Source organism: Lissotriton helveticus, chromosome 12 (genome assembly GCF_964261635.1).
Source record: "Lissotriton helveticus chromosome 12, aLisHel1.1, whole genome shotgun sequence".
Lineage (NCBI taxonomy): Eukaryota > Metazoa > Chordata > Amphibia > Caudata > Salamandridae > Lissotriton > Lissotriton helveticus.
Window position 1 is genome coordinate 275,570,293 of NC_136073.1, and position 25,259 is coordinate 275,595,551.

Sequence of the window (25,259 nt, forward strand, 5' to 3'; positions counted from 1 at the left end):
AATAGCTCACTCACGAGTCACGGCTCCCAACCACACTTAACATGTCCGCTGGTCCGTCGTAGCCACGCCTTCACGGGCAGTCAAGATGCCTTTGGGAGCTATGCAACCGATGCGTATCAGGGCATGCGCAGTTCAGTCTATCAGAAGTCTGCGACAGAACAAGGGCGTGGCTTTGTTGAGGGAGGGTATAAAATACATAGAGGCTGGCTAAAGCTTGAAGGGGGCGGGACTCAGGTGTCACGGAGGCGAAGTATGCCCAATAGAGGCGTGGTTAGTAGCAGGGGCGTAGGAGTGGGCGGGGTCGCGAACTGTCAGGCGTCCGGGCGTGCGCTGGTTGAACGGTGGTGTCTCGCGCCGATTACCAGGGTCGGGCCGCTGGTGCCCCCTGGAGGCATCCATGTCGCTGTCAGGAGGGGATGCCGTGCCTGAGGGCTACAACTTGGCGATGGAGGGCGTGGGGGATACCAATGCGGGACCTCCCGAGCCTTGTGCCCCGGTGTCTGCAAGTAGGAAGGTGCCAGGGATCCGAGTCCTTAAGGTGAGAGCGCTGCCGAAGGTATGGGGGGTTGGAGCGACGGGAGAGTGCGCTGGGACCCCCACACTGGGAGAGGAAGTGTTGTGGGCTACTGTCTGGCAAGGAGAAGGAATGGGGAAAGGGGTCACTGGACTGAGGGTGCACTAACAGGTCCAAATGCAGGGGGCACAAGAGGTTGGCAACAGGCGGCACTGGTAGAGAGGAGGCAGGAGGCAAGGCAGACCACACTGCCGGGAAGAGGGGCTTGGGCCAGGCGTCACGGACAGGGTTGGAGTAGACGTCACTGATAGAACCGGGGGCTCTGGGGTGGCGTCACTCCCTGGCAGAGGAACATTCTGGGAGAAGAGTTGTAGTCGGTAGTACAGAGGGTCTAGAGCCTCGGTCAGCATAAATTGTCTGAGGCACAACCATGACGGGGGCGGAATCTCGGACCAGGAGCATCTTAGATGGACAGAAGCAGGAGTGCATAAAATGGTTGGCGAGTGGCTGGGTCGGGCCAGCTGGCCGGCGAGGGACAATAGAGAGGTCAGTGACATTAGGAAGAGTACATGGGGCAGTAGCTACTGCCTGGAAGATGGTCTGCGGCAGAAGCCTACCACAGAAGTGCTGGGAGGCCAAAGAGGTTATGGGGCCTGGAACCAGTGCAGGGAAACGCCACGAGGGAACCTGGAATGGGCAAGGACCTAATGCCACTTACAGGAGCAGACCAACAGCCAGATCTCATGGTGTAGCAGCACCCACTGAACAGGACTTTGGTTGCGTCTGGGAGAGGTTGTGCTACTGGTGGCAAGGAGCTGTGAAAGGCAAAGGCATCTAAATCCAGTTCCACGAACAAGGAGAGGGGCATTGGGGTCCTGACAGGATACTTCTGCATGGGTTGGGAAGAGGGCATGGGTTTAAAGGGGCTGAGAGTAATGGAGAGTTGTGAAGCCAGGATGGCAACCATCACTGGATGAAGTAGAGAACAAGGAGCATGACCAGGCTAACTGTCCATGGCTTTTAGGTTTGTATGAAGAATGGTGTGGATAGGACAATGAATGGATGGATGAAATGGTTCTGGGATGGCAAGCTTGTGATGATGAGGATCTATGATGAGGATGCCATAGCAGAAAGAGGTTTTAAGGTGTTGGGCCTATAATAATATGAGCTGCAGTGGTTATGGAGTTTCAGTTAGCGAGTGGCATGGAATGGAATGAACACTGCTTCCATAGTAAGATCAGGGGAAGCTATTATTGTGGGGGGGGGCTTGAATGACTAACCTGTAGGGGGTGGTGATATCTGTGATGGTGGGTTTAGTGGGTGACTCTGTAGTGGAATGGTAAGTGGGTAATAAGTGGTGAGATTGGCTATAAAACTGACATAACATGGTCAGTAAGGTAATTTTCGTGGTGGGCAATTGTTGTAGTGGTGTTAGTGGATGACTGGTGTATTCATGCGTAACTGTTGCAATGGGTCAGTGAGCGACTGTTGCTATGAGATTTCTGGGTTTGTGATGTGGTTGCTAGATGACTAGCGTTGAAATATTTATGTGTGGCTCGCTGGGAATGATCAATGTACAACTGGCATTCAGGGATTTAATTGATTTTGGCATGGGGTGATCTGTGCAAGACTGGCAAGTAGCAATGAGTGGGCTCTTGTGTGAGAGTAATAAGCAGGTGGGTGCACTAAGGACTGCTAGGGTTTTATATTACGGTGGCATTGGAATTTGACTCTGAATTATGGATAAGTTGGTGACTGTCTTGGAGTGGGAAACATCACTTACAACTGAACTTTTACAACGCACTACCATTACATCGCAACCATTACAACGCAAACTATTACAACGCATTGCTCTGGGGGGCGCTATAGGATAGGGAATAGGTTAATTTACTATCCAATAACCTTCCCTAGTGTCCACGGGGACTGGAGTTGGAATAGTAAATTAAACTATTCACTATCCAGCACTGAGAAGCACTATGCGTTGTAATGGTATGCGATGTAAAAACCGCGTTGTAAAGGCATGCGTGGTAAAAGCATGCGTTGTAATGTCATACATCCCTTGGAGTGATCCATGCTATAGTGTGTCATGGAGGGGTAAGTTGAGGACATTGAATGGCTGTGTTTACCTTTGACATGGTGGTGTTTAATTTGCGGGTACTTCATAGTTGCGATCGATGTGACATTTGGCATGATGAGATCAAATGGTGACTTAGACATGTTGAAGCCAGTCTGGAAATGAGTATTGTGGAAGGTCAGTGATATACTTTGGCAAAGGAATTAGCGTGTTACTGTCATGGAAATATTGCTAGATTGGTGTGCCAGGGAGATGTACATGGACAATTTTATTGTGGATGCCATCTGTCATGGTAGCCTTGGTGGGGGGCTGTGATATGCTGGAAGTCTAAAGAGGTGACTTCCTTGGAATGGTCTGTTAGTGACAGAATTATGGTGAGAAGTACATGAACAGTAATGAAATCTGAACATAAAACAAATGCTTGGAGTGATCATCGTGAACTCTGTATTACTTTAGCTAAGTCGATCTCCTCATTCGAAAAAACTGGGTGCAACCTATTTGAACTTTGTTGTCATTCCAACAGATTGTATATATAGAATGAAAGTAATTTTGAGGAAATTATATTATGGTACATCATTCTATTCAGGATCCTGTTAATAGTATTAATACGGATGTTTTTGAAAATCTGTTACATAAATAGTCACAAGGTAAAACTATCCCATCCCTCTCCTAGAATGGCCATACAATTTAAAGTTGTGTAAGAAAAATACCCATGCAGTAGAACAGAAACAATTTAAGGAAAATGTGGTTGCTAAAAATTGTTTTTCATTGCACTCGGCTGTAACAAGTGTTAATGTACTGAAATTGTGGTTTCCAAAACCCTAGATAACTGGAGAATGATTGCCATGAAAAACAAGCATTGGCATAGCCAATAGGTCTCGCTTTTGGGACCTTATAAGTATTTAGTTATGCAGCACAATGTCCTTGGTGCAACAACATCAACTGTTGCATGGCTAAAGACTTATAAGGTCCCAAAGGCGAGACCTATTGGCTATGCCAATGCTTGTTTTCCAGGGGGATGATATTGTAGCACTGCTGCACAACCGGACCTGCAGGCACAAAACTGGGCCACACCCCTCTGGCCCACCGGGGAAATGCCCGGTGCCCGCTACGGCCAGTCAGGCCAAGGTTGAGGCCCAAGCAAACATCACACAGGCCGCAGCCAGGGAACTTGCTTGCTCCCACTGTAACCGAAAGCAGGCTTGTGTGCTGCTTCAATTCATGCCGGGTATTCCAGCTAAAGAGTACAAAGGACAGGAAAATACACTTCTCCACTGTCTAGAAACAGACAGGGGCTCAGCTATTATTGGTGCAGCAGGTGCAGTGGCACCAGAGTCCATGGATGTGAGTCCCACTACACCCCAACTGTAGCTGTTATTTAGAGAGAGAACAGTGGGAAGGGTGTATTGTTCTTGCATGCTTTAGAGTCCAAGTCACCCTTGAATCACCCCTGTAGGAAAGTTCAGTGAGCCTGGGTGGGGGCTTTACGGAGTGACCTCAGCTATAACCTGGTGGATAAAGGTGGTGGTCCCCACCATGTGCGCATTGAACTCATAGCCCCAGCTTCCCACCCACGTGAAGACCCAGCAGCATCTCATTATTACCACAACTCAAAACTCTGCAGCAATGGAATAACTGTGCAGTAATTATGCGGTTGCCCCTCATTTCTCCAGTTTTGTAGGTCTCAAAACGAGCCTATTGGTATATGGACGGATATATAATAAATAAGAAAGTCGGTAACTGTATATATCACACTTTTTAAATTGACCAAAAAAAACGTGTTTTTTCTGTAGTAGCTAATCTTTATCAAAATTTAAATCGTTACTGGTGGTGCAAATGTCACTGCGTTTGTCAATTTCAGAAGTCTACGTGCAACAAATGTAGTATCATGAAACGAGCAGCGGAATCAGATACCGGAGTTGCAGAAATTAGAGATAAAGGGACTAAATATGTGTAGGAAACATTCTATAGATTACTCAGAGGCAACACGGAGGGATGGGCGAGCGGTTGCCAAAGGCGTTCCCACATTGTTTTGAAGTGCTCCCTTGAGAAAACATTTCAAAGCCAAACATGGTGCTCTTTTAAGGTATTGTTAAAACAAATAGGATAAACAGAGCTGATTACTGATAGTTTACGTGAGAAATATAAACTACTGCGGTAGTAAATATTGTTGCTGGAAAGCATTGTTAAATTTGTAAGAGATAATAAACAAGCCTTCTCTGTGGTGTTCACATAAACATTACTAAATCTGACATGAATTCCTTCCCAGTGGTGTAATCTCGAGCAAACCCGCCTGTTGTATCTGGGAGAAAGCAGCTGATCCGTAAACTGGCCCCAAGCAGCTCTTTCATAGAATGCAGACTTGCTAAACTTCTGCGCAAACAGCAAGCATAGATGGGGGCTGCAGTGGGAGAGAGCGGCGGAGGGAGTTGTGTGCGAAGCACTTTATGAGCCATGACGGCTCGTAAATGTAAATTAATGAGATAAGAAAGGCAATTGGCGGCTACGCGCGTTTACGCGCCCATGCACGCAAGCTTTAGGCCAGGAAAAGCCTGTGGGGTAGCACTTTGAAAAAACCCTCACTAAAAGTCGAGCTGCAGCGCATGCGCTGCTCTAGGCTTGACCTACAAATCTATACCAATGGATGAGGAGAAACTGCATATTTATTTTTCAGAGATTTACCATGTGACCCGAGTAACACAACCAGATATTATTCCCATTCCTCTTTACAAAAAGGATGACCGTAATTTACCAAATAATTATCACCCAATGGCCACCCTTGACCCTGCTTGCAGGCAGGTCGCTCCCTCCTCACCTCACAGCACCACCTGTGTGTCCTCTGGCCCGCTGCTACTGCTGTCAGAAGTTCGAGCGAGCTCCCTGCTCGTTCTGCCCCTCTCCCCTCTGCCTCATTGTACTTAGTTAATTGTACCTGTTAACTGTATGTGACTCGTTTTCATCCCTTTCTTTGGTGTTGCTTGCACTGTGACTGTCACCATTGCCCCCTCTCACCTCAGCCTTACTGTATACTTGTGCCTACTTTGGTCTTGCTTGCACTGTGATTGTTGCCTTTGCCCCCTCTCCCCTCAGCCTTACTGTATACTTGTGCCTACTTCTGTAACATGTCGAAATCGTTTTTGCCCCCGTTCTGGTTTACATTGTGTTTTTTGTCTTATTTTCTCTCCTTTTTCCCCGCTCTGCCGTTTTTTCCCGCCACTGTGTCCCCTGCGATCCCGCCCCCCGTGCGCCCATTCGTCGCCCCACTCCCTCCTCCCAGCTGCCCCTGTCACGGGCTGCGCCTCCTCAGGATCAGAGTCGTTGCTAAAAGGGGTCCACCCCCAGATCTCCCTACACTCTGAATGATGTAACATACACAGAGCATAGAAGGATCAGGCGAGGGAAAAGGTAGGGAAGGGACTGGAACGGGAAAGGGAGGCTGAAACGAGAAGAAAGAAAAAACACAGAGATAAGTACATTACATGCTAACTACTCTCATTAATTCTCACTAGTAGGAACGACCACCAAGAATCGCTTACTTAATCGGTTCTCTTTCCCTCAAAAGAATAGCAGAGTCTTCTCTCTGTATATACACCGGGATATCCTACAACACAGAAGCATATGTCATTATTCCATCAGACTTTCAACCTGGACTCAATTCCAATAGCCAAAACACTCATTCATACCTTCCAGCCTTCCCATAGAATTCTATAAACACAAAATCTCCTTCCAAAATAAGGCTTTAGAAAGAGGATAAGGAATGAAGATTGAAGGCAAGTCTTATAAGAGCAGGCTTCCCGGATAGAAGTTTGACTGAATCCAAAGTAGTTCCAAATGATAGCCAAAGCCAAATCAATGTAATCCCCAAATAGTTCAAAAGCACACGAATTCCTGCTTGTTAACTCCACAAGCAAGAAAGAACTGGTCCTGCAAGCAAAGTCACTTGAATCTCAATTATACAAAGAGCATATCCAGCAATAGTTCCTTAAGGAGACGTATAGTACTCACGCCCACCACAATTGGCATAGGATACTCCGTAGCAGCCGCTGACGGATGAGGTCCGGTAATTACAGGAACACCGAAACTGATGCCTCCACAGTGCGCACTTAAACAGAATCCTGCCTCGCGTCTCAGCCGAGAACGCGAGCAGGAAAGAAATGTCCGTTACCTCCGGGACCCTGGGCAACGGCAGAATGTCGGCCTTCCTGAACACCAGCAGCTGTTATTGCTTTCAGGCAAAAGTTTGTTAACACGCTCCGCGTCTCAGCCGAGAACGCGAGCGGAGATGGCAAGTTAGTCACCGCGTATAATAACGGGCAAAGTCAGCTGTTGTACGCGTGCGGCAGCCGCCGAACGCCTCTCAGAACACTCTCACCCGAGAATGTAAACCAAGGACAGAAGAACAGAGTAATCCGAAAATCCAAGCACTGGTTCGAAATGGGAATCACGTACAACGTGCGTGCAGGCATTTCCTCCCTATGTAGCTTTGCGAACTCCTCCCACGCGCTCTGCCTTCTGGTCCTTGTAGTTTAGGCAGGCGCGTTTGACAGGACATGACAGTATGCCCACCCCCCAAGCGCCTCCTAGCGCCAGGCTTCTCCGGATGACGAACATAAAACCGCCTTACCGCACCGGGCGCGTGGACCTTCAGAACAGGGTTCCCAGGAATCGTCCTCCGCCGAGTAGCCCTTCGAGGACACCAAGTACCAGAGTTTGCCTTGACGATACCGGGCATCCAATATACTGCGCACCTCGTACTCCAACTGTCCGTCCCGCAACACAGGCGGCACTTCACGGCGCCTAGCAGCTTGAGCAGGCTTCAGCAAGCTGCAATGAAACACGGGATGGATCTGCAATGAAGCCGGGAGTTTCAACCTGTAAGCCACGGGGTTTATGCGTCGGACAACAGTATAAGGCCCGATGAACCGAGGATGAAACACACTGCGGAAACGAAAGCGAATGTTCCGGGTGGAGAGCCACACCCTGTCACCCACTTGATACACCGGGCCCTCCTGACGGTGCCTGTCCTCCCACTTCTTGTAGGTCGACTTGGCTTTATCCAAATTGCTTTGAACCTGTCGATGGATCTTCAGAAGAGCCTTCATCTGACCGGCCACTGTGGGGTGGTTCACTACATCACTCGGGATTGTCAAAGGCAATGTTTCTGTGTGAAACCCGGAGTTGGCCCTAAAAGGAGTCTCACCAGTGGAACAGTGCCAGGCGTTATTATAAGACAGTTCAGCCAACCATAACAAAGACACCCACGAGTCCGCTGAGTGTCTGATTCAACCTTTCAGTTTGCCCGTCAGTCTGAGGATGGAAACTGGTTGACAGTGCGTCTGAGATGTTGAGCGCCTTGCACCACATGTGCCAAAACCTGGCAACGAACTGCGGTCCCCGGTCCCATATTATAGCCTTGGGCAATCCATGGAGACGAATCACATGTGTTAACAACAATTGTGCAGTTTGTGAGGCGGTTGGGAGATTCTTACAGGGAATGAAATGTCCCATCTTCGTGAAACTATCCACAACCACCAGGATAGCGTTGTTTCCTTTATCTAATGGAAGCCCCAGCACGAAATCTACACTGATCACTTGCCATGGCCGAGATGATGTGGGGAGCGGCATGAGCATTCCTTTAGCTTTGGCCTGTTCGCTCTTAGCTCTCACGCATGTCTCACATTGGTCAATCCATAACCTTACGTCCTTTGACATGCCTTCCCACCAGAAATGTCTCTGCATTGCATGAATGGTCTTCTGATGACCTGGATGTCCTGCCACCATTGCATTGTGACACCAATTGAACGCCATTAGTCTTAATGCATGAACAGGAAGAAACAACCGATTTTGATACGTTGGCAATCCATGTTTTAGAGATCGCAACACATGTTTCTCACCCCACTCCTTCCATTGTGTGGGCGTGTGATGTTTTGACACTGCTTCCAGGAAACGATCAATAGTGACAGTGCACAGCACTACTGCCGGCGAGAGTATGGATCTTGGTTCGTTCTTTAGGTGTCCTTCCACATCCATCTGTCTGGACAAGGAATCAGCCTTCCTGTTTTCAGAACCAGGACGGAATGTTATGGTGAATTCAAATTCTGCGAAGAACAACATCCATCGCATCTGTCTTTGCGACAAATGCCGTGCTGTCTTCATAATTTGCAGGTTTCGATGATCTGAATGTACTGTTACAGGATGTTGTCCCCCCCACAGGTAGTGTCTCCAGTCTTGGAAAACCTTTTTTACAGCCAAAAGTTCCTTTTCCGCTATTGTGTAATTTGTTTCTGATTGACTGAGCTTTTTAGACAGAAAGGCCACTGGATGCAACTGTCCTGTTTGTTTGTCTCTCTGGGACAACACAGCCCCGATCGCCACATTCGAGGCGTCCGCTTCCACTACGAAAGGGACATCCATTTGAGGGTGTGTTAGGATAGGGGCCGTGCTATAAGCCTCTTTTAGTGCATCAAAGGAACTCATGGCTTCCGGAGTCCATTGAAAGGGTACACCCTTTCTCAGTAAGCGAGAAATAGGAGAAGCTAACTGAGAGAAATGGGCTATAAACCTCCGGTAATAGTTCGAAAAGCCCAAGAAACATTGCACCTCCCTTACAGTCTTAGGGACCGGCCACTTTCGCACCGCTTCCACCTTTCGCCCCGCCATTCTAAAACCACTTGGATTGAGGATCACCCCCAGAAACTCTACCTCACGCACATTGAACTCACATTTGCTGAGTTTGCAATATAACCTATTCTCCTGCAATCTCTGTAGTATCAAGAGAACATGTCCGATGTGTTGTGCCTGTGTGTCGGAGTAGATCAAATGTATATTACGACGAATCGATCCAAGTAGTCTTTCATAATGTCGTTCAGGAAGTATTGGAACGCCGCCGGGGCGTTACACAACCCGAACGGCATTACCAAATACTCTTACAGGCCAAAGCGGGTCTTGAATACGGTCTTCCACTCATCACCACCCCTGATGTGCACCAAATGGTAGGCCCCACGCAAATCCAAACGTGTATAGATTTTGGCCTCTCGCACCTGGTCCAGCAGGACTGGAATGAGTGGAAGCGGATACCTGTTTCTTATCGTGATCTTATTAAGCTGCCTAAAATCGATGCACGTGCGCAGCTCCCCATTGGCCTTAGAAATAAAAAAAAGAGAAGAGGCGGCCGGAGACCTTGAAGGTCGAATGAAGCCTATGGAACAGAAGTGTTTCAGGTATTCCTTCAGATGGCTGGTTTCTGACTCTGATAGGGCGTAGACTCTGCAAGAAGGCACCACAGCCCCCTCCACCAGGTCGATCCGACAGTCATAAGCCCGATGGGGCGGGAGTGATTCGGCCTTGATTTCACTAAAGACCTCAATATAAGCCGAATAATCGGCAGGCAACACTACATCCTTCTCTGCAGCGGTGGCTACCCTGAATGCGTGAGTCAAAGCAACCACATGTGACTCCTGCAACTTCAGACACTGTGATACGCATACCTCCGACTCAAAACATACGGTTTTCTTTTTCCAATCTATGGACGGATTGTGGCGACACAACCAAGGCATGCCCAGAATGATTTCGTATTGCGGCGCTGCTATGATGCTCAACACCTCGCCCTCACAGTGATTCATGACATCTCCTGGCATGGTGAGATCAAGGACTTCGGTGTGTTCTGTAATGGGACCTGACTTCAACGGAGTGCAATCAACAGCCAACACCGATTCAGGCTGCAAGGTAGGTACCTTCGTTAAGCCTAAACGGTCTACTAACCCATAATCGATAACGTTTCCTGTCACTCCTGAATCTATCATAGTAGCCACCTGGAACTTGCGATTGTCAATACTAAGGTACATAGATAGAACGATGTGCGTTTCAGTGCTCATCATAGTGGACACCTCCAAGGAAGGTATCTTCCAATCCGGAGCAGGACGCTGGGCTAATGTGGGGTTCCTAAGCTCAAGAGAAGGTTCAGGAACAGAGACTACTTGTGACACTGCCACCTGTTTACTGGGAAAATAAGGAGTTCTCTTCTTAGGCTTCAAGGTACACTCCCTAACATAATGCCCTTTTTTTCCGCAGTACATGCACAGTCCCTGTGCACGTCTGCTCTTCCTCTCGCTTTTCGTTAAAGGAGGTCTGACTGCTCCTATTTCCATAGGCTCTTGTCCGGTTTCTTTAGTCCGAATCGAACCTGTCGATTCCACGACTCCTCCTGAACGCTCGCCTCTCTTGTGATTTCCTCCCCTCTCTGTCATGCGATGATCCAGCCTTAACGTAAGGTTGATTAAATCAGTACAGGTCTTGGGTTGAGGGTCAATCTGTGCTAACACATCTTTTAAGTTGTCGTTCAAACCTTGGTAGTACAGAGCCATTCGTTTTTCTTCCGGCCAAGACATCTCCACTACCAATCTGTTAAAATTGGTCATGTAAGACACTAATTCTTTCCCACCCTGACGCAAACCTAAGAGTTCGCGGTCAGCACTTAAAGTTGTGGCTCGCCGGTCGAATACCCTTTCAAATTCCTTTCGGAAATCATCCCAATCCGCCAACAAAGGGTCATCGTTCCGGACTAGCGGGACCGCCCAATTCGCTGCATCACCAGTGAGATACGAAATAGCGAATGCCACTCTCGATAAGTTGGTAGGGAAAGAAGCAGGCCTACAAGAAGCAGGCCTACAAGAAAAATGTAACGTTATTTGCGTAAGGAAGGTCTGGATCTTAAGTGGATCGCCTGCATACCTTTCGGGACTAGCCAAAGGTATGGGAGGAGGCACTGTCACTTGAATCTGAGGGACACCCGCAGAAGCATCAAAGGGATTTCTAGCCTGCCTGTCTAGCCTCTACTTCAGGGCCGCTGTTTCAGCTCGAGAAGTCTCTAACTCTTGTTGCACCAGAACCAAGGCTTGCAACACATCATCCAGAGAGGCCATCCCTCAACTACACTGACCGGGAGGAGGTATATGCTTGGGTACGTGATTCTGTCACGGGCTGCGCCTCCTCAGGATCAGAGTGGTTGCTAAAAGGGGTCCACCTCCAGATCTCCCTACACTCTGAATGATGTAACATACACAGAGCATAGAACGATCAGGCGAGGGAAAAGGTAGGGAAGGGTCTGGAACGGGAAAGGGAGGCTGAAACGAGAAGAAAGAAAAACACAGAGATAAGTACATTACATGCTAACTACTCTCATTAATTCTCACTAGTAGGAACGACTACCAAGAATCGCTTACTTAATCGGTTCTCTTTCCCTCAAAAGAATAGCAGAGTCTTCTCTCTGTATATACACCGGGATATCCTACAACACAGAAGCATATGTCATTATTCCATCAGACTATCAACCTGGACTCAATTCCAATAGCCAAAACACTCATTCATACCTTCCAGCCTTCCCATAGAATTCTATAAACACAAAATCACCTTCCAAAATAGGGCTTTAGAAAGAGGATAAGGAATGAAGATTGAAGGCAAGTCTTATAAGAGCAGGCTTCCCGGATAGAAGTGTGACTGAATCCAAAGTAGTTCCAAATGATAGCAAAAGCCAAATCAATGTAATTCCCAAATAGTTCAAAAGCACACGAATTCCTGCTTGTTAACTCCACAAGCAAGAAAGAACTGGTCCTGCAAGCAAAGTCACTTGAATCTCAATTATACAAAGAGCATATCCAGCAATAGTTCCTTAAGGAGACGTATAGTACTCACGCCCACCACAATTGGCATAGGATACTCCGTAGCAGCCGCTGACGGATGAGGTCCGGTAATTACAGGAACACCGAAACTGATGCCTCCACAGTGCGCACTTAAACAGAATCCTGCCTCGCGTCTCAGCCGAGAACGCGAGCAGGAAAGAAATGTCCGTTACCTCCGGGACCCTGGGCAACGGCAGAATGTCGGCCTTCCTGAACACCAGCAGCTGTTATTGCTTTCAGGCAAAAGTTTGTTAACACGCTCCGCGTCTCAGCCGAGAACGCGAGCGGAGATGGCAAGTTAGTCACCGCATATAATAACGGGCAAAGTCAGCTGTTGTACGCGTGCGGCAGCCGCCGAACGCCTCTCAGAACACTCTTGCCCGAGAATGTAAACCAAGGACAGAAGAACAGAGTAATCCGGAAATCCAAGCACTGGTTCGAAATGGGAATCACGTACAACGTGCGTGCAGACATTTCCTCCCTATGTAGCTTTGCGAACTCCTCCCACGCGCTCGGCCTTCTGGTCCTTGTAGTTTAGGCAGGCGTGTTTGCCAGGACATGACAGCCCCTCCCTCCCACCTCCCCATATATGGCGGCCACGCCGCTGGTGCGCCTAAGGCAAGCCCGTCTGCGCCCGTCCGTGTCTGGACCCCGCCCAGCGCCAGAATCCCTGTCCCCCGCGAACACCACGACACCCGCCTCCTCTACGAATCCAGCAACCTCCATGCACTCAACGCCGGCTGATCACGCACCTGTATCCTGACCGCCCTGAAGCACACCCAAGGACTCTTCTCCTGCCGGAACGGCAGCTTCACCAGCATCAAGCCCACCAAACCACCAACCAAAGAACCCAAGCAACTACCTCAGATGTATCCTCCTCAACACCCGCTCCGCCCGCAAACACGCCATTGAACTCTGGGATCTACTCGACTCCAACACCCCAGACGTCGCCTTCCTGACGGAGACCTGGCTGAACCCCTATTCGGCACCGGATATCGCCATAGCCATCCTGGAAGGCTATAAGATCACCCGCACGGACTGCACCAACGGAGTGGCAGGAGGAATCGCCATAGTCCATAGGAACACTCTCATAGTCTCGACAAATACAGACGGCACCCTCAGCTCCGCCGAACACCTACACTTCCAGATCCACACCGACCTCAACACCACACTCAGAGGAACCCTCGTGTACAGACCTCCCGGACCCCGACCACAGTTCAGCGACCCCATTGCAGACTTCGTCAGCGCACACGCCCTCGCCTCCACGGACTACATCCTGCTCGGAGACCTGAACTTCCACCTCAAGAACAACAACAACGCCAACTCTTCCACCCTGATAGAGAACCTCGCCAACCTCGGACTCCGACAACTCGTCACAACACCCACCCACGCCGCCGCCCACACGCTTCACTCCATCTTCTCCGCAAGCTCCCACGTCTCCTTCAACCACACCACCGAGCTCCACTGGACCGACCACCGGTGCATCCACTTCACCTTCCGGAAACCCACCGCGCACCACCGCACCCAACAGCTGCCCTGCGCTGCTGGAGCAAAGTCACTGAAGACCAGCTATCCACCACCCTCGCCCGTAGTCCACCCACAGACCTGTCCAATCTCAACGCCGCCTCCCACAACCTCAGACAATGGATCGACACACCACTCAAGAAACCCTCCAACAGCCACAACAGCAAGAAAGCCAGCTGGTTCATTGAAGACCTCCAGGCCTCGAAGCAAACATGCCGAAAGCTAGAGAAGAAATGGACCCGCGAACGAACACTGGAAAGCTATGCAGCCCACTAGAAGGCAACCCACAGACACCATCACCTCATCAGATCCGCGAAAAGGGCCTCCTTAAAAGATCGCCTAGACAACAACGCACACAACAGCAAAGAGCACTTCAACATCGTGAAGGAACTCTCCAACCCCAGCTCCAACACCAACGACATCCCACCTTTACAAGACCTGTGCGACTCGCTAGCCACCTTCTTCCACTGCAAGATCGCAGACATCCACGACAGCTTCAACACTGCGACCACCGAGACCTCCGCCCCCACAACCACCATCTGCACCAACCACCTGCTCGCCTGGACCAACATCGACGACAACACCATCAAGATCATGAACACCATCCACTCCGGATCCCTGTCAGACCCTTGCCCACACCACATCTTCAAAAAAGCCAGCACCACCATCGCACCCCATCTCCGGAAAGCCATCAACATCTCCTTCGAGACAGCGACCTTTCCGGAAAGCTGGAAGCACGCCGAAATCAATGCCCTACTGAAGAAACCCAAGGCGGACCCCAAGGACCTCAAGAACTTCTGACCCATCTCCCTGCTCCCTGCGAAGGTCATCGAGAAGGCTGTCAACAAGTAACTGACCAGCTTCCTCGAGGAGAACAGCATCCTTGACCCATCCCAGTCCGGGTTCCGCAGCAACCACAGCACCGAAATTGCCCTCATCAATGACATCAGAACCCTGCTTGACAACGGAGAGACCGTGGCCCTCATCCTCCTGGACCTGTCAGCCGCCTTCAACACAGTCTGTCACCAAACACTACGAACACGCCTCCACGATGCCGGAATCCAAGAGAAGGCCATGAACTGGACCACCTCCTTCCTCTCCGGCAGAACTCAGAGCGCCCGCCTCCCCTCCTTCCGCTCCGAAGCCACCAAGATAATCTGCGGCTCATCCCTCAGCCCAACGCTGTTCAACATCTACATGGTACCACTCGCCCACGTCGCCCAACTGCACAACCTCAACATCATCTCCTACCCCGATGACACCAAGCTGATTCTATCCCTCACCAAGGACCCACACCACCGAAACCAACCTGCACAAAGGTATGAAGGCCGTCGCCGACTGGATGGAGAACAGCCGATTGAAGCTGAACTCAGACAAGACAGAGGTCCTCATCCTCGGATCCACCCTCTCTGCCTGGGACGACTCCTGGTGGCCGACAGCACTAGGAACAGCTCCAACACCCACCGGCCACGCACAAAACCTAGGAGTCATCCTCGACTCCACCCTCTCCATGACAAAACAGGTCAACGCCGTCTCCTCCTCCTGCTTTAACACCCTCCGCATGCTCCGCAGGATCTACAAGTGGATCCCCACCGAAACGAGAAGGATGGTCACCCAGGCGCTCGTCAGCAGCAGACTGGACTACGGAAACACCCTCTACACAGGAGCCACGGCCAAACTCCTGAAACGGCTCCAACACATCCAGAACGGCTCCGCATGCCTGATCCTCGACATCCCTCGCCACAACCACATCACGCCCAAACTGAAAGACATTCACTGGCTCCCTGTCGACAAGAGAATAACCTTCAAACTCCTCACCCACAAGGCACTCCACAACACCGGACCAGCATACCTCAACAGCCGACTTCGCTTCTACACCCCCACCCGCCAGCTCCGCTCAGCCGACCTCGCCCTTGCCACTGTCCCCCGCATCCGAAGAGTGACCGCCGGCGGCAGATCATTCTCCCACCTAGCCGCCAAGACATGGAACACCCTCCCAACCCACCTACTACAGACCCAAGACCTACTGACCTTCAGAAGACTCCTAAAGACCTGGCTCTTTCAACAGTAGCAGCGCCCCCACCCCCCTCCCCCTCCTCAGCGCCTTGAGACCCTCACGGGTATGTAGCGCGCTCTACAAATGATGTGATTGATTGTTGATGTAACGGGAAATATATTCTTCTATTAAATCGCATAACCGCTTGGTCTAAAACAAGTGAGCACCTGCCTATTAAACAACCTGCTTTTAGAGAAGGTTGTGCCACTATTAATAACATCTTATGTTTAAGTGTGCTGAGAGTCAAATACGCAAGTCAATTTAAAATCAAACTTCACTTGGCTTTTGCAAAGTGCATTTTACTGTATGGCTCGGGCTGTTTTATGGCACAGTTTAATTAAATTGGGCATTCTGTTTGACCTTTTATATCCACTGATGAATTTACTTTTGGATAATTGGATACAAGGTCTTTTGGTATCCTCAAATGAATATTCTGTGAAAATCAAGGTTAATAATAGTTTGAAACAATACACATATTAGCCCCCATATTATTATCTCTATCTAATTTCCTGAATCTAATCAGACAAATTATTTTCTTCCAAAGCTAGGGAATATGGAAATATCCACTTTATTGTATGCAGATGATCTAGTGTTAATGGATATCACCATGTAGAATTGCATGGCAGAGTGAAACTCTGGCCTTTCTCTGAAGAACATTATCTTTCTGTTAATGAAGGGAAAGCTAAAATCGTGGTAGATGTCCATATACTAAAAGCATCACAGAGTTGGTATTATAAAGTTACAGCAACTAGAGGTAGCAAACGATTATTGTATCTAGAGATGAATGTATCCCATAGTCTTTTATTGTCCACTGATGATAGCCTTTAATAATGATATTCTAAATGCATATGGCGTACCACAATATTTTAGAGCTCAAGGCAAAATAAATGTTCAATCACTGCTCAAAATCTATATTGCAGAAATTCCAGCAATAGTCTAATATGCAATGGAAGTTTGTTCTATGATCTCATTAGCTAAACTATCATCTCAGAATTTTCAGTTTTGGAAACATTACTTAGGCCATGGTAGATCAAGTGTCATTCAAATAATTTGTCTTGAATTAGGATTAATGAGCATAATTTTTTGAGTTTATAGCCAGATAATGCAGTACCTTTTTTGTGCCTGTTTTATAGTTCTGAATATGCAATAAAACATTATATGGCGAGAACTTAAATATAATGTGAATAAGACCTACATGTATTCAAAAATATTGTCGATGTACATATATTTGTCAGGCACTAACTGCGAAGTGTTCTTATCTTTAAAAAAATGGTTAGTCTTTGAGGTCATAATTAAAGAAAATAATTAAAATAAAAAGCCTTTGTGTTGATTACCAGCATTGATTAAGCACAACAAATGTACAGCTCAATTGTCATGTTTCAAAAGTTGAAGAAACACCATTTTTATGTAAACTAACACTTGCCCCATAGTTAGAAGAGTTTTCATGAAGTTTAAATGTGGACAGTTGTCAAGCAGTGAAAATGTTCTACTTAAAGCAAATGGATTTAGCAATCATCCCAGTTGTCTGTTTTGTAGTGCTGATGTACAAAATGTGAATTATGGACTGTTCTTTTGCCCTGTACTATTGAACTACTAGGCAACATTTATCAGATGGTATCCAGTACAATCCTATGAGGAAGCACTTTAATTTTTGCTAAATCCACCCATAGTGAATATTTGTTACTGGTTGTTTCGTTTTGTTAGCTCTCTTCCTAAATTGTAATTTCTTTTTATAAAATCTCAAATGAATTGTCATTTTAAATAGCAAATTGTGTATTTTATTTTTATCTATGAAATAAAATGCTGTTTCTTTTATATAATATGTATGTGGAAACATTGATAAATAAATAAGATAGGCACACGAATAGTTTCGGAGTATGGAAGGATAGAGAGGTCGGGGCATGCAGATGTAGGAAACTTCTCATGGAGCAGAGAATTGTGTGGGATAACACACTGGGAAACTGCGAACGTAAAACTGTGTATGAGAGATGCTGAAGGGAAAAGGACTTGCAAGTATTGAGCAGAACATCAAAAATAATAGATTTAATCACAAGATTTAAAAAAAACGCTGCTGGTTTTAGGAGTCTTTGTTTTATTAGTTTGCATGATATGTACAATGTGTTAACCTCTTTCTCTTAAAGTGGGCAGCGTAGACCAGTGTCTTGTTTTCCAACAACATTTATAATAATGTCTTAACATCTGTCAAGGAATAAAAGGTCTAATCTATTGCATTTCTGTACTATTTCCTTTATAGACAGGCCTTGAAAAATCAAGTCGCCCACTCACTATGGCGAGTCAGATTTTATCAGGTCAAGCTATTTATAGGACCTACTTGTCCGTTCTGGAGAGTAAACTTAAAGTGGAATGGAATGGGTGTTCTGTTCGTTCAGAAAATGAATGGGCAATAAAGACTCTTTTAAATCTTGTTTTTTATCTTGACATATTTGCTGTCTGTTCAAGGACAGAGGTCAGTTTGTCTTTTTACTAATTGATGCTTATCTCCCTTCATCTTTCCTTATTCAACCCTTTCCTCCACCTCTGAATCGTTCCCATTTTCCTTTTCCTGAACTTTTTCGCTTTATCACTGTCTTACATCTATGATGTTGAATTGTTGTCTTCTGAGGCGGAGTCTATTTGAATTGTTGGCTGCACAAGGGGATTATATCTTTATGCGTAACTTCTCAAGAGAATTTCTGTTTGCATGGGTGACTTCTCAAGAGAAAGTATATGCTTTCTGGCTATGCAACGTTCCTTCCCAATTGCTATAATAATGGCCTTCTACCCAGCTAGTAGAGCCTTAATTTGGCTCTTATGGTTTTCCTAAAGCAATAGGTAAAGTTAGACCCAACGAAAATCTATATGGTTATCTTTATATAATATTTTGAGTTCAAGGGGTTATTTTTCATCATATGGTTACTATACCAAAAAATTGTATTGGGCGTAAAGAAGTAGTTTCTATTATCATGTAATAGTGTATTTTAGTATAGTTTTGCAAAAAAGTAGTATGTGGCTGTTTGCAGTGGTGTATTATAGCATTGTATTCCAATGCTCTTATTTTTATCTGCAAATTTTACAGAGATGTTACGCTCACACAGAATTGGTCCACACTATGAAAAACCACAAAAATAAATGCGATATGAAGGCACATACCATTTGTATGGCTTGGTACTCGAGGAAAAGACGGTTTCTATTGCCATATGCCAATTGTATGGTTGGCTACAGAAGTAAAATCCATTGGTGTGGCTGACTCCTTAAAGGAAAATCATATGCATGGCTGCCTACATCCGTGAAATTCCGTTGCATGATTGACTCCACAAAGTACAGAACAACACGAGGGGGTGAGAGAATTTTAGAGAGCCTAACTCGGTGCCACCTTTCTTTCCAATTACAATGGTCTATCTGCAAAAAGATTATTAGGCTCTAAACAAAGGAGTGTTGACTAGTATTCCTGGTGTCTCAGTATGTGTTAATTATTATTCAGGGTAACAAAACATTGGTCAGTGATCCCTTATATTGTTCATAGGATGTTGACAAGAGCAAAGAAGCTACTCAAAAAAGGATGCGACCCCTCCGCCCTCCGTCACATGAGGTGAGATACTTCATCATCGGATCTGCTCCTTCCTCCAGCACCATCATAGTGCTTGGCAAGCCCCTCTCAAAGCTCTATGAATCTTTTTAGTGTCTTAATTTGGTAAGAGTAAGGTGAATCAAATGGAGGACCCTTAATAAAGCTGTTTAAAACTGCACTGAAAAAGGTTAAATCAGAATCCGTGCTATTAATGAATATTACAAAATCGTATCTCATGCTGGGTTAAAATTCAAAGGATTGGGAGAATATTGGTACTTATAATGACGCCTCACAGTTGTACTAAGGTTGACATGTTTCAGCCCTATATTATTGATCGAAGTATCAGGGAGTGGGGTGGGATTGGGGTCATTTTTTTTTGTAATGTCTCTATTGTCGCCATCCTAAGAATGCCATTACCCAGAATCATAATTAACACATAAACTGAGACACCAGGAGCACCTATCGACAATTCTGTCTTTTTTTAGTGCCTACAAGTCTTGCTGTAGTTACAACATTCTAGACAGTGCAGGCGAAATGCTACATACATAATTGATTAAGTGACTCAGTAGCAATATTGTAGCATCAAAATTGATTGGGCGCTAGCTCCCCAAGGGAACATTCACTTGCTCCCTAAAGAAACGCAAAGGTGCATTGTTGCCTTCCAATGAAGTGTCCCAACTTTTTTTTTTTTTATCGCAGAAGTCATGTGTCTGCCCGTCTTAATACTAGTTTATGAAATTTGACGATTGCCCACCCGCTTTTGCAGTCTGGCACCTGAATATAGAAAACACGAAAATTAGACGTGGTGGTCCAGTCCTTCTCCAACTTGGAAGTGTAGCAATATAGCAGGGGGAGGGCTGATGGAAACGTTTGGCGTCCATTGTGTCTTCTTTACGCTTTGATAGCGTGGTAAGTGTTGTTAATAGTTAGTGCTTACTTATGAGAGAGAGTCCTGAAGACATGAAAGTTACGGCCTTGGATGCGGAGAGTTGTGCTGATTCAGCATGTCTGACTTGCACAACCTTTGTGGACTATTATCCACTCCCTGAAAAAAACAGGTGAGCACAGATCCTGTCAGGGGGGGAGGGGGGGTCTCTAGTTTGTCTGATTTCAACATTTGCGCTTCCACGGTTCCCATTTATCTAGTAGTAGCCGTGGTTGGAGTCTGGGCAAACCAGCTGCATCTGGTTGTAAAAAGTGGCTTTAGCTGTAACTCCAGCTTGGTGGTTAAAAAGTGAATACTGTTATGGATGATGTTATGTCTGTTTGAGCCCTTTAGTCTGGTTATGAGGAATCAAGTAAGTGTTCAGATTGTCTCATGGTCCGTATTCGGGTGCCCGTTCTGGAAAGTTTAATGTTTCAGTTATACGTTTACCCCTTTGGTGGTTCTAGTAGCTTTCAGTGTTCCTCTGACCCCCCCTTTCCCCTCCCTCTGCACACACCACCCGACATGACTCATCCAGAAGACCGCTGGCAGACCTTTGCTTCGGTGACGTCAGTGCTCTCCTTCGGAGGTGCGTGGTGTCCATATGTGTGTGGAAAGACCTTGAACCTAATTAATATAAACACACTTCTACCTCAACCTGAAATGTGTTAAGTGTACTTTTAGTGGTCCTGGGAGAGCTTCTGAATGGCAGTCTGTGGTTCAAGACCTGGAATAGTTTTGGGTGCTTTGTTAGTTTAAAATGCACGTCTACCTACTCTTTTCAAGTTTATAGTTACAAAAGCTCTCTTTTCAGCATGCCATAATTAAAAAATAAATTACATTTTATGTTGCTGATAAATCATTAAATAGTAAAACCTGAAATAAAAACGCAGAGAGACATATAATCTCGATTCAGAAACGTGTGTAGGGACTGCTTTGACTAAACATCACAATTGTCCTATTGGCATTGACGCTGGTAATATCTCAGTCAAAAGCTGAAGACTGAAATTGTGTGAAATCTGGATTTCCCGCAATGTCCAAGGCAGGTGGTGAAGCCGCTGTCAGGTACTTGTACAGGGGATGGGCACCTAGTACTTGAAGGGCAGGTTCATTACTTAACCTGCATTCCTTTCATACGGAAAATAATGTGGAAAGGTAAATGTGAATATGTGTAAAAAATAAATACCATTAAAATATCAAAACAAATAATATGGAGATAACCACACTGCGACCCTAGGTTGATTCTTCCAGTACTCGGTATTTTCCACAATAAAAAGTCAAAAGAGTTGACGATATTGTCAGTGTTTGCACGTTTATTTTTTACTCTGTATTTCCATGTGATATCGCAGAGACTAATAGCCAGGTGTTTTGTCCTTTTATTGGACAGAATGTCTGTGATAAGTCCATGACTTACTGTCCACGCACCCAATGTGGGCGTTCTGGTTCTTTCACTGCAGTCTTGGTCAGGCCACTTTTGCTGGAGTGTGGTTTGTAATTGATGACATCACCATGATACTATATGGTCGCATCTTTTTTGAGTATGTGGTACCCACTGTGCAAGTCCATCCGTTTCTGAAATATTGCTGATTTAATTTGATCATGAGTTCTATAGTATTTGGCCCTAGACTAACATGTACCTACCACCAATAATGACAATGAAAGCTAGGAACACATGCCTGATTCTCAGAATCAAGGGTTGTGTGTAGCAGTTAGTGCAGATTTTTATTTTGCTTTGCAGTGTGTGTTGTGTGAATATCACTTGCTTTCCTTTCAGTTCATCTTGTTACTTGAATTTTACCGAACTGAAAACGTATACCGCCAAATGCCTACGTCCTCCACCCTTTCCAAACCTTAGACCATCCTTCAATCTCATTTCCACATTTCCTAAGTGTGCACATTTTGTTGGTAAATGCTAAGAGCCCTGCTTCTAGAAGCTCTGAACATGCAACGTTATGAGTTCCAACCACGATTTTGAGATTTCTCCACAGCTTGGCCGCAGTTTACGACATGCCTAAAGACTGGGCGTCATCTTTTTATTGGAGATAGTACAGCCACATTAGTTTGGGCAAATGCTGAGGCATACAATCAATATGACCGGAAACTTATATTTATTAGTGTCATTAAAACCACACACCACCATTCTAGTTTTGGAGACGATGAACCATGCTTTCGTTGACTACAGAATTGTTTGTGCTCTTTTCTCTCGAGTTGCTCAGAAACTGGAAGCAACCTTGCCATCCTCGAAGTACTGGACAAGGAATAGACAACCACTTTTTTAAAACAATGCACAGGGTTACAGCTGCACTAACACATGCCATTAACCCATGTGTGCAAAATAGTAAACATAACACCTATTGAAAACCAAGAGGTCACTGCAAAATGATCTGCAAAACTGAAAGTAGGTGAATAAGATTTATACGAGCAAAAAATCTGCAGTCTTCTTTCGGCTCAATCTTTCTTAGATGCGGGGTTGGTGGTACTCTAAGATTCATACGAGCAAAAAATCTGCAGTCTTCCATAGGCTCTATCTTCCTTAGATGCGGGGTTGGTGGTACTCTGGTGGTCTTTACTGTAGAAACAACCGTTTGCACACAGCGCTGGGCCTAAGGGTGGGTACTGGCACAGAAGCCGGATCTGGTGGCTTAGTGGACTAATGCGTCTACTGTAGGGGCCTGTGCTTGACCGCATGGTCAGAGATTCAAATCCCGGCGGTTCCACTCAGCTTTTCATTCTTCTAAGGTTGATAAAATGAGTACCATTGAGTTAGGTAACAATAAATATCTGTTATTCAGCGCCAAGATACCCTTCTGGGTGAATGTGCACTTTACAAATACATGTTCGGTGTTATGTTGAGTGGTGACCATTGCTAAATGTGTGGCGTGAGGAGCATGCTTTCCTTACGCAATGTGGCTGGCCACTTTGATTCTCTTTGCTTCGGTTTGGCAGGAATGTCAGTCCTGTCCTTTGTAGATAAGACAGCTCCTGGGGTGCGTGGTCCTATATGTGCGTGGAATGACCTTGAAACTAATAAAAATAACTCACTTATACATAAACCCGAAATGTGTTACTTGAAGGCACTTCTAATGGTCCTGAAATATTCTGAATGGCAGCATGTAGCACTGTATGCCTTCACTGTACAAGTCACCCCACTCTCTTCATGTGTGACGTGCGTGCATTTAATGTCTCTGTTTGTGTCTGGGCAATAACAGTGGGTGTTGCACTGCCTCACAGTGCCTTTTTGTTTATTTTTCAGAGGAACATGAAGCGTGCTGGCAGCAGGACCTGTCTGAACAGAAGAACTTGCTTTGGTTCCCGCGAGAGAGACTGGCTACGGGAGGACGTCAGGAGAGGTTGTGTGTACATTTATGGCGTGGATCCGGTGCCGTCAACCTCCTCGGACTTGCGTCTGGTTCTTTGCACTGTGGATACTTCTGCATCAGAGATCTGTGCGGGTGAGGGCAAGGAAAGCATCTACATGCAGCAACATGGAGGCCTGGTCAGGTAAGCCCTCGGTCACTCTTTGGAGCAGTGCTTTGGGTGACCTGCAAGGAATCCTATCCAAGAGGCATGGCCTATGTAATTAAGGGCGGCTTAAAACATGTAAACTAATATTCTAGGCCTCACACATCATGTGACATGACCTGACCAGTATTTAGGTAACTCTCTGAGTTTTCTGTTATTCCTTCCAGACATAGAACACAATAATAGGAGTCTGCCTAAAGCCAAATCTCTATGCTTTGACAATGTTTGTTAGCAGTGTCAAAGAAATGAATAATTAGAACTGAAACCGTTTCAATTCTGAAAATATGAGACAGTGAAATAAACATTATGAAAGTCTGAGGAAGCGGGAGTGTCTCAAACATGCCTGTTATCCCCGCCAAACTATGGATGTCAATTCACAAAAATGTCATCATGTGACCTTTGACCACTGTGACATCACACGAAGTGACATCATCACACCTTTAAGACTGAATTTCACACGCCTCTGAGAGAGCGCCACTCTGGTCACACCCACAGAACCCAAACACACTTCCCATGTAAGGCACATGGCAATTGACAACTGTTTCAATCAAGTACTCCCACACTGTGAAGCATACAATGCATCCATTAATGTGCTTCGGGTCCTCGTCACGTATACGAAGCGCTATCTAATTGCAATTACAATAAAATATTGCTTCATCCATTTTAAAATGACGAGATGGCGTAATAACCCTACCACAGAATGTGTGTTCATTATGATGTGTAATTTGCCTGTTCTTGCCACATCATTTAGTCAACCTCATTGCATAATGATGCAATCCTAAACTTTTGGCAGCATAGCTCACAGGCACACAATAGTAGCTAGGCTCCAGCTGAACTGGAAAACCAGGAAAGCCAACTGAAGATACACGTCTTCTAATTCCTACCTTTTCTACTAAACAGGAGTGTAAAAAAAATCAAAATCCCTACCTAGTCTGCAGAATAACATACACCGTGTGTAGGGGTGCTTGGGCATTGCAAGGACTTGAAGGTCATATTGCTGGCTGACAAATTGAAACAGTAACACGTTTCAATTGCTTCCTGCCCTACAGCCAGCAGTCGCCTGGATCATATGCCTATGTTTTTTACACAAACCAGTAAGAAATTAAGCCCGTTTATATTTTGTTATTTGTTGCCCGCTCTCAGAGTCCAGCTCATTTGTGACAGGTGCTGCCTTTGCGACCTCTGAGGCCAGGGGGTCGCAAGAGCAGTGCCAGGGGCAGCCAGGGACGACCCCTGGTGACCCTCAATTTACACCCATGCTTCAAACCACTTTAGTATGCAGTCTCTCACTCTGGTAAATATTGAACCTTTTTCCTCCCCACACCTTCCGGACTATCCTTTACCTGCAGGCCTTGACAAATCTACTTGCCCACTCCCTGAGTCAGATTTTAACAGGGCA

General features: G+C 46.3%; 1 protein-coding gene across 1 annotated transcript in view; it reads left to right on the plus strand.

Annotated features, from left to right (window-relative positions):
- Window positions 1–273: 273 nt before the first annotated feature.
- Window positions 274–25,259, plus strand: part of PHLPP2 (PH domain and leucine rich repeat protein phosphatase 2) — a 704,566-nt gene continuing 679,580 nt past the window's right edge. Inside the window, exons 1-2 of the mRNA XM_078669274.1 lie at window positions 274–538; window positions 23,592–23,839. Of these exons, the coding sequence (XP_078525400.1) occupies window positions 398–538; window positions 23,592–23,839 (389 nt within the window). The 5' untranslated portion in view covers window positions 274–397. The remainder of the gene's footprint in view (window positions 539–23,591; window positions 23,840–25,259) is intronic.